Source organism: Salvia splendens, chromosome 18, assembly GCF_004379255.2.
Source record: "Salvia splendens isolate huo1 chromosome 18, SspV2, whole genome shotgun sequence".
Lineage (NCBI taxonomy): Eukaryota > Viridiplantae > Streptophyta > Magnoliopsida > Lamiales > Lamiaceae > Salvia > Salvia splendens.
In genome coordinates this window covers 9,083,708-9,094,293 of record NC_056049.1, presented here as the reverse complement: position 1 = coordinate 9,094,293, position 10,586 = coordinate 9,083,708, and the positions used below count along the sequence as shown (strand labels likewise).

At 45.7% G+C, this 10,586-nt stretch overlaps 1 protein-coding gene across 1 annotated transcript; it reads right to left on the bottom strand.

Moving 5' to 3' along the window:
• Nucleotides 1–1,036: 1,036 nt before the first annotated feature.
• Nucleotides 1,037–1,429, bottom strand: LOC121776701 (B3 domain-containing protein At2g24670-like). The gene has a single exon (XM_042173881.1). The coding sequence runs from the start codon at nt 1,427–1,429 to the stop codon at nt 1,037–1,039; it is 393 nt and encodes a 130-aa protein (XP_042029815.1).
• Nucleotides 1,430–10,586: the final 9,157 nt, after the last annotated feature.

Below are 10,586 nucleotides of genomic sequence, written 5' to 3'. Positions count from 1 at the left end.
GTATCATTCTATCCGGCAAAACTATCATTTTATCAGTTTTATGTCATTTTGTCACGTTAGAGTATCATTTTATCAGCTTATATGCAATTTCTTCAGCTAAACTATCATTTTTATAAGGTTACTGTCATTTTATCCGCTTAGATTATCATTTTATCAGGTAAAAGTATCATTTTATTAAACAAAAATGTCATTTTATACACAAAAAATACATATCATTCTACCCGGCAAAACTATCATTCTATCGGCTAAAAGTATCATTCTATCCAGCAAAACTATCATTTTTAGCAGTAGACCTAACATTTATAAGCTAAAAGTATCATTTTACCAACTCAGAGTATCATTCTATCTGGCAAAACTATCATTCTATGCAATAAACCTATCATTTTATCATTTTATCAGTCAGTCAAAAATATCATTTTATCAACTCAGAGTATCATTCTATCCGGCAAAACTATCATTCTATGCAATAAACCTATCATTTTATCATTTTATCATTTTACGTGATATTTGGAGAAATTCAGAAATTAAATGAGGGAAATGACAGTTTTACCCCCGCGCTTTTTTTATGAAGTAAATCTAAGTTTGAATCAAAACTATCATTCTATGCAATAAACCTATCATTTTATCATTTTACGTGATATTTGGAAAAATTCAGAAATTAAATGAGAGAAATGACAGTTTTACCCTCGCGCTTTTTTTTATGAAGTAAATCTAAGTTTGAATCTCAACCGCATGATTAGAAATATGTGTGGTCCAGATTTTGTTATAGGGTTATTACGATATTTAGGGGTTATCATATGATCACGACTCTATATATATATATATATATATATATATATAGGTCCATGATCAATTGAGATTTTTTAGGCTAATTGAGAAATGAGATGCAATATTAGCCACTCATTTTTATTAAATGAGTGGTCCAGAATTTGCCACATGAAAAATATTTTTAGATTAATTAATTATAAAAGGGCGGAATGGTAATTTCATGTTTAAAATGGGTTGTTCAGCTTGTGTTCTCCCTCTCCTTCCCAAATCACCGACGCAGATCCACGACCCTCACGTCCACGCGGCCCTTCCTCCTCGCCCTGAGGCGGCGCCGCTCCTCCTCCGTCAGGAAGCCGTCGCTGATCTGGCTCGCCGGGATCGAGAGGCGGTTGTGGTTTTTGCTCACGTCGGTGCGGAACAGCTCCTTCTGAATCACCAGCGTCGCCGACGCCGTCAGCTCCTTCCCGCGCGCCATCTCCTCGATCGCCCTCCTGAATTCCTCCGGCAGCCGCGGCGGCAGCGGCCGATCATGTTCCTGATGCGGCGAATTTTGCCTTATACTCCTCGGCGGCGCTAATTTGGATTGCGCGCTGCGCGGGCGGCGGCGAGTACGTCGAATTTGTGGCCTTCTATTGTGAACAACAGAACAAGTCTTCCACATCTTTCAATGTTAAATCCCTAAATCCCATGAAAATCTGTCTCTGCGGCGTTTCTCGGATGTTGTTTATTTGTTGAAAATCTGCGGCATTGGCTGTTGGTTTTTGGGTGAACAAATTTGCTGTTGACATTATACTGAAACTTCAGTTGTAGACATTTGCTGTTGACATGTTGAAATGTAGGAGATGCTGGTTTGTTGACATTGTGAATTGAAGATGAAAATTTAGGATGACATTTTGTAGGTGCCTTTGGAGGTCTGTTGACATATTGACATTTGCGTTGCTAGTGACATTTCTCTGAAATTTATGAATACATTATGGGATGTTTTTTGCTGACATTTGTGGAATTAGCATGAGAACATACCTTGAGCTTCGTAAGACATATCCATAAAATACCAATTTGGTAGATGAGATTGTATAAAATATTGACATGTCATGTCAACTACGGTACATATCGTGTCAACTACACGTACAAGCCATGTCAACTGTGTTACAAGTCATGTCAACTACACGTACAACCATGTCAACTGCACATAGAAACCATGTCAACAATAATTATAAGTCATGTCAACTAGACATACAAGCCATGTCAACAATCCGACACATTAAAACACGAAATGACACTTATACCCCCGTGTTGACATAATGTGATAGCTGTTGACATGTCGTTAATCTTGTGGATTAGTGGCTGAGATTGCATCTCATTTCTCAATTAAGCTAAAAAATCTCAACCTAACAGGACCCTATATATATATATATATATAGGGTTTTGATCCATGCAAAACCATTCTTAATACAAAAATGCAGAACCAAGCATACAAAAGTCATTTTTAGGTCATTGTAAGCTTATTTTTACGTCATTATAGTAAGGATGACATGAAATGATCTTAACATGACCTCAAATCCAAAGTTTATAATATGACCCAAAACTGCTTTACAATGACCCTCCGTGTTTTTGTTTAATTATTGACCATTGGATTGTCAAATCTCATGGTCAGGATTTTGTCTGGATTTTGTATTGAGATCAAGTTTTGTATTGATCATTTTCCTATATATATATATATATATAGGGGTGTGTTAAGGTCCTTCGCAACTTTTCAGTCCAAGCTTCAATCAGATCACAGCCCTTGGATCCTTGAATTGGATGGTTGTGATGATCTGCATTATTACACTATAATGGTGCATTATTAGGCGGTGTGCATTATTCAACTGAAAATCTGCATTATTACACTATAATGGTGCATTATTAGGCGGTGTGCATTATTCAACTGAAAATCTGCATTATTAAATGACACGTGACATCAATCTAACCGTCGATGATAAAATCGTGGGGCTGAGATTAAAAAGAACAATAGAACAAAAGATACAAAAAGGAAATGAATACATCCCTATATATATATATATAGTAGTGGTCTAGGGTAAGTGCTCATTAAGTATATAACTAGAGAACAAATCATAGCCACAAGATCAAGAAAATCAAGGGCTAATATTAATACATGTGATTTTCAAATTTAACGGAAAATCAGTTCACTCTTATCACAAATTTACTTCACTATAATAACGCGGGGGTATAATGGTCACTTTACAGATAAAATTAGGGCAGAAAGTAAAATGCTCTCATTTAATTAGGGCAGAAAGTAAAATGCTATCATTTGAAAATTAACATCGTCGCGCCATTCAACTTTCTCTTCTCTCTTTTGCAAAATTCGCGTGATTCAACCTTCTCGTCGCCGGAGGCAGCGGCGGAGCTGTGGTCGGACGAAAATGGGGATGAGGCCACAACGGAGGCGGAGGGGGACGAGGCGGCCCGATTGCCGATGGAGCTCGAGTGGCGGAGCTCCGTCGCTCTCTTCGGGTTGAACGTCAGCTTGGAATTCGAGATGCTGCTCCAATTGGCCTTGCCTTCGATTTTGTTCCCGTAATTTTAACCATTTAGAACAACCCGATCAACCAATAGTCGCCATTCAATTTCTCTGTAATTTCTCGATGGGTGATGGGCTGTTACATTAAATTATCTTTAATTGGTGAAATAAAAAGGCTTACGGTGAAATTTAGGTTGAGTTGACTAATACATACTGTAATTTTTTGAGTTTGATTTACAATACCATATGTAATGATTAGATATTCTCACAAATAAAATAGAACAAATAAAATAGAAGCATTAGAGCATCGCGGACCGGCTAGCCGATCTCCGGCGCTCGCCGGTTCGCTCGCCGAACTATTGTAACCGGCGAGCGCTATTTCAGCAAAAAATCGGCGAGCGCACGCCGATCCGCGAGCGCTGGGCGATGCGCTCGCCGGTCCGCTCGCCGCTATTGTGGGCTCCGGACCAGCGAGCGATTTTTTTAATTTTTTTTTAATTTTCGAAACACTATATATACGCGCTTTGCACGTCATTTTCATTCGCACCACTTGTTTTAAGGAGTACTCTCTCTATCTTAATTTCTGTACAAGATCAACAACGGGAAATGGGCAACGTTGGTGGTAGTAGTGGTGGTAGTGTTGGGGATGCTGAGGAGTACGAACGTCGAATGAATGAAGCGTTAGAGGCCTATACGAACCGTGAGATTGATCGGCTGATGCAGAGGGCCTTGCAGCCGGCGGTACCTCGACCACGACCAGTTGGCCACCACCGAACAGTGATTGAACGTGATCACGTAGCTGCACATCAGCGCGTATACGAAGACTACTTCGCACAGGAGCCGCGGTTCAACGCCAACCTTTTCAGGCGCCGTTTTAGGATGAGCAGAGCCCTGTTTATGAGTATTGTTAACGCCTTGGAGCATCAATATCTGTATTTCCGCTTCAGGCACGATGCGGCTGGCATACCCGGCTACACACCTATTCAAAAGTGCATTGCGGCAATCAGGCAGTTGGCCTACGGAGGCGCGACAGACATGAGGGACGAGTACCTCCACATCGGTGAGACGACTACCCTTGAATATATGAAGTATTTCTGTCAGGGCGTGATTGAAATTTTCCGTGATCAGTACCTTCGAAGCCCTATCCCCGAAGACTGGCAGGATCTGATGCAGATGCACGGGGAGAAGCATGGGTTTCCGGGTATATTAGGCAGCATAGATTGTATGCATTGGGAGTGGAAGAACAGTCCCGCTGCCTGGAAGGGGTTCTACACGACCGGCTACAAGGGAAAGAATCCCACGATGATCCTCGAGGCCGTAGCTGACTACCAGCTGTGGATTTGGCATGCGTATTTTGGGATAGTCGGGTCGAACAACGACCTCAACGTCCTCAACTCGTCGCCCCTTTTCAACGAGCAATGCTAGGGCGTCGGTCCGGCCATTAGTTTTGTCACCAACGGCAACCGGCATGATATGGGCTACTACTTGGCGGATGGGATATACCCTAGGTGACCCGTCTTTGTGAAGACGATCAGATGCGCATCAGATGAGATGAAGGCCTACTTTGCGGAACGGCAGGAGTCGGCGCGCAAGGACGTGGAGAGCGCATTTGGTGTGCTCCAGTCTCGATGGGCGGCAATTAGGGGTCCAACGCGTTTGTGGCATATTGACTGCATTGCTGATATAATGTACGCCTGTATTATCATGCACAACATGATTGTCGAAGATGAAGGTGTACAACTGACTAGTTGGGCCAACGACGATAATGAAGCCGATCCAAGCCACGGCATGGCCGCCCCCAACGTACGAAGTGGGGTCTCGCATGATGAAGCCGGCCTTCTCCAAGCACATGCCGACATGCGCCAAAAGGATGCTCATATTCGACTCCAAAAGGATTTAATTGAAGAGTTGTGGGCGCGGAGGACTGCACGGCGTTAGTTTTTTTTATTATGTAATTTTTTTAAATGTACTTTTTTTTAAAATTTAAATAAAATTATTGGATTTTCCCGTATCGGTGTCGTCAATTTAATTCCGTATTTTGTGTGATTGTCAATTATTTAGCTTATATAATTTTGAGTGATGTGGCTAGGTTATTGTTAGACTATTGCTGGGCTATTTGCTTGTCCTGATGATGTGGCAGAAGGATTTTTAGTGCTGATGCTGTGGCAGGAGGAGTTTGTGGCTGGGCTATGGCTGGGCTATTGTTGGGCGAAAGCCATTGTGGATGCTCTAAGAATAGCCCAGCAATAGCCCAGTCATAGCCCAGCCACAAACTCCTTCTGCCACATCAGTAGCACTAAAATCCTCCTGCCAGATCATCAGGACAAGCAACTTGACAAGCAATAGTCCAGCCATAGCCCAGCCACAATAAACAAAATTATAAAAACAAATAATTAACAATCACACAAAATACGGAATTAAATTTACGACACAGATACGGGAAAACTCAATAATAATATTTAGATTTAAAAAGTACATTAATTAAAAAAAGTACATTAATTAAAAAAATTACATTAATAAAAAAAACTCCTCCGCCACACACGAGCCCCCCGCCTCCGTCTCACACCTCTCCGCCGTCGCCGCCGCCGCTATCCGGGAACCCCAAATCTGGGGCATCTGAGCCCGCGTCTGAGCCCTCCTCCTGTGCCACGGCGGGATTCAAATCGGCCCGCATACTCACGAGCATGGCGTGAAGAAAACTCTTCTCCTCGGGGTCCGTTGCCGCCCTCCATTCGGCTAAGTTCTTGTACATCTGAGTTCGCGCTTGTTAACGCGCGAAGAAGAGGAGCTCGACCCTCAACCCGCCAACAGGGGGATGCCAACTGGACCTCCAGGGAGGCCTGGCGCGCCCGCCTTTGACCAACCGAACTCCTGTACATCCTCGGGGAGGTCGTGGGAACCGCCGCTGCTGCCGCCGCTGTAATCACCAGCATAGTTCAGGCGCTGCTTCTTTGGCCAGCCAGCATCGACACCTGCCTGAAACTTCTCAGAGTCCATCAGCACCTCATAGCAGTTCTAGTGGGTGAACTCCTTGTAAAGCCAGGGCACGGGGAAGGCTTTCTCCGCCATCCTCATGCAGTACTCGTCAGTTTGGCCACTGGACTGCATGCGGAGGGCGTTGGTGTACAAGCCCGAATATCAGGAGACCCCAGCCCTGATTCGGTACCACCCCTTCTGGCACTCCTCCCCGCTGCGTGGCCACCCCTGCGGGCAAAATGCCTTGTAGGCTGCTGCTATTTTAGCCAACGAGTTGACGATCCTCTGATTGTTCGAGGCGAGGGATCATCACAAACACTCACCTACGCCTTGGACAATGCGACGTTCTCCGCGTCCATCCACTTCCTCCGTGCCGGGCTGTCGTCACCAGCTGGCTACAAAGACATACCGACCACCCTCTTCCCCTTCTTCTTCTTTAGCGCGCCCCGACCCCGCCCTACTCCCCCCGTTTGAACAGGAGTGTCCGCATCCCCGAGATCTATTGCCAACTCCTCTTAGGAGAAGGTCTCAAACCAAGTGAACTGCGTCTCCGCTGGGGTCGATGTGTGCGAAGAAGCAGTAACAAAATCAAAACTGAGGCGATAGACGTTGTCCCCCCGGCGTCCCCTGCATCCCTGGCTGCATCCGCGGCATCATCTGCATCCCGAGTGCCCACCCCGGCATCATCTGCATCCCGGGTACTTCCTGCCCGCCCGGCATTGCCACCCCCCCGGCATCCCCTGTCATCCCGGCATACCACCCCCGGATGCCATCCCGGGCATCATCTGCTGCCAACGGTACATGTTGTAGTACCCGGCCATCGGACCCCATCCACCTCCCACGGGTACCGTGGTAGTTTGAGACCCGCTCGTCCTTGGAGTAGGCTCGTTGTTGTGCTCCATTTCGCGTTGTTGATATTGTACAGAAACTAAGATAGAGGAATACTCGTTAAAACAAGTGGTGCAAATGAAAATGACGTGCAAATCGAGTATATATAGTGTTTCGAAAATTAAATAAAAAAAAACATCCGCTTGTCGATCGCTCGCCGATTGGAGCCTGCAATGGCGGCCAGGCGATCGGCGAGCGCATCGGCCTGCGCGCAGGAATCGGCGTACGTTCGCCATTTTTCTCGCCGATTTGGCACTCGCCGGCTGCAATGGTTCGGCGAGCGCCAAGGATCGGCTAGCCGGTGGGCTCACCTCCATTGCGGATGCTCTTAGAGCATCCACAATAAGAATAGCCCAGCCATAGCCCAGCCACAAACTCCTTCTGCCACATCAGCAGCACTAAAAATCCTCTTGCCGCATCATCAGGACAAACAACTGGACAAGCAATAGGCTAGTCATAGGCTAGCCACAATAAACAAAATTATAAAAAACAAATAATTAATAATTACAAAAAATACGGAATTAAATTTACGACACAAATACGGGAAAATTCAATAATAATATTTAAATTAAAAAAGTACATTAATTTAAAAAATTAAACTAATTAAAAAAAACTCATCTACCACACACGAGCCCCCGCCTCCACCTCACTCCTCGTGGCCAGTGCAGTGGTCGCCGCTATCCGAGACCCCAAAATCTGTGGGACCTGAGCCCGCGTCTGAGCCCCCCAACTGTGCCGCGGCGGCATCCAAATCGACCTGCATACTCTCGAGCATTGAGTGAAGAAACCTCTTCTCCACGGGTCAGTTGCCGCCCTCCATTCAGCTAAGATCTTGTGCATCTGAGCCCGCGTTTGTTGACGCGCGAAGAAGGCGAGCTCAGTTGGCGACTTGCCAACAGGGGGGATGCCGACTGGACCTCTTGGGACCCCTGGGCGACCCCCTCGCTGCCCGTTGCGCCCGCCTTTGACCAACCGGGCGAGTGCGGCAAGTAAACGATGGAGGGGACGGGAACTCCTGAACTTCCTCGGGGAGGTCGTGGGAACCGCCGCTGCTGCCGCTGTAATCACCGACATAGTTCAGTCGTTGCTTCTTCGGCCAGCTAGCATCGACACCTGCCCGAAACTTCTCGGAGTCCATCAGCACCTCATAGCAGTTCCAGTAGGTGAACTCCTTATAAAGCCCGGGCACGGGGAAGGCTTTCTCCGCTATCCTCCTGCAGTCCTCGTCAGTTTGGCCACAGGTCTGCATGCGGAGGGCGTTGGTGTACAAGCCCGAAAATCGGGAGACCGCAGCCCTGATTTGGTCCCACCCCTTCCTGCACTCCTCCCTGCTGTGTGGCCCCCTCCGGGCAAAATGCCTTGTAGGCTGCTGCTATTTTAGCCCACAAGTTGATGATCCTCTGTTTGTTCGAATGGAAGGGATCATCGCAAACACTCACCCAAGCCTTGGACAGCGCGACGTTCTCCGCATCCGTCCACTTCCTCCTTGCCGGGCTGTCGTCATCAGCCGGCTGCGACGACTCGCCGACCACCCTCTTCCCCTTCCCCTTCTCCTTCTTCTTCTTTGGTGCGCCCCGACCCCGTCCTACTCCCCCCGTTTGAACGGGAGTGTCCGCATCCTCGAAATCTATCCCCAACTCCTCTAAGGAGAAAATATCACGCCCAGTGAACTGCGTCTCCTATGGGGTCGATGTGTGCGAAGAAGCAGCCAAAAAATCAAAACTGGGGCGATAGACATTGTTCCCCCCCCGGCTGCCACCCCGGCATCATCTGCATCCCGGGATGCATCCCCGGCATCGCCTGCCCGCCGTGCATTCCCTGCCTTCCCGGCATACTACCACCGGCTGCCATCCCGGGCATCATCTGCTGCCAAGGGTACATGTTGTAGTACCCGGCCATCGGACCCCATCCACCTCCCACGGGTACCGTGTGAGTTTGAGACCCGCTCGTCACTGGAGTATACTCGTTGTTGTTCTCCATTTCACGTTGTTGCTCTTGTACAAAAATTAAGATAGAGAGAAAACTCTTTAAAACAAGTGGTGCGAATGAAAATGACGTGAAAATCGCGTATATATAGTGTTTCGAAAAATAAAAAAATAATAAAAAATTGAGCTGGCCAATCGCTCGCCGATCGGGAGCTTGCAATGGCGGCCAGCCGACCGGCGAGCGGATCGGCAGAGCTTGAAAATCGGTGTCAGGTCGCCAATATTTTCACCGAAATGGAGCTCGCCGGTTCCAATGGTTCGGTGAGCGGACCAGCCAGCGCCGGGAATCGGCTAGCCGATGCGCTCGCCGCCATTGAAGATGCTCTAAGATGTGAATTTTGACGTAATCAAAGTGTACTTAATAATGAGAAAGTTTTCCGCGCCATTAACTTGTCGCATTGAGAAGATGTAACTCTTCAATTTTATGGCTTTGGTTTTCCAAAATCTGTCCTATTCCCGTGTTTGATTTTTTCTTTCCCGTTTTTGTCTGTACTATCATGACTTGTAAATTTCTTCCTCTCGACGAATTTACGCGACAAATGCAATTTAGTTATTCAGTGCATTATAGAATTATTTTTCCACATGGACGCGATCACTAAGAGTGTCCACAGTAGTTAGGCCAAGCCCAAGCCACAAATTCTTGTGCAAAAATATAAAAATTTGTCCATAGCCAAAAAAAAACTTGAGCCTAATAGTAGATAAGCCACAACCACAAATCTAATTATTTTTTCAATTGTTGGTATATTTTAATTTAATTAGAGTAAAAATTATCGGACAATAATAATTAGAAAAAAATGCGTAATTTAATAAAAAAAATATAGAGAGTGAAAATTACCATCTCCACCTTGCATATTGAGACTACAAAAATATAGAGAGTGAAAATTAGGATGTAAAATGTGTGTGAGGTGAAAATGTAGTATAAATAGAAAAATTTCGAACAAAAAAAGTTGGGTAGAGCCATGGCTCTCGGCGCCCTGCAATAGAGCGCCGCGGGCAGAGTCCATGCGCTGTGTACGCGCCAACTAGGTGGCACGCCGTGGCCCAGCTAAGTCCTTGGACAGGAGCTGCGGCTCCCTATTGTGGACACTCTAACGAATTCAAATCATATCACTCTCTTCGTCCTATAATAAATGTCATACTTTCCTTTTTAGTAGTCCCACAAGATATCACAAAAAACTCCCTCACAATAATATAAATATACTCCATCCGTTCTATTATTAAATGTCACATATATGATCAGCACGAGTTTTAAGAAATTGTTCGACTTTATAAAGTAGAGTAGGAGAAAAAGTTAGTGGAATACTGGGGCTATGTTTATATATTGATATAATAATATGCCAGTGGAATGAGTTAGTAGAAGGTAAGATTTACTTACCAAATGTAGTAAAAGTAAAATGAGACATTTATTGACGGAATGACATAAAAGGAACAATGAGGCATTTAATGACGGA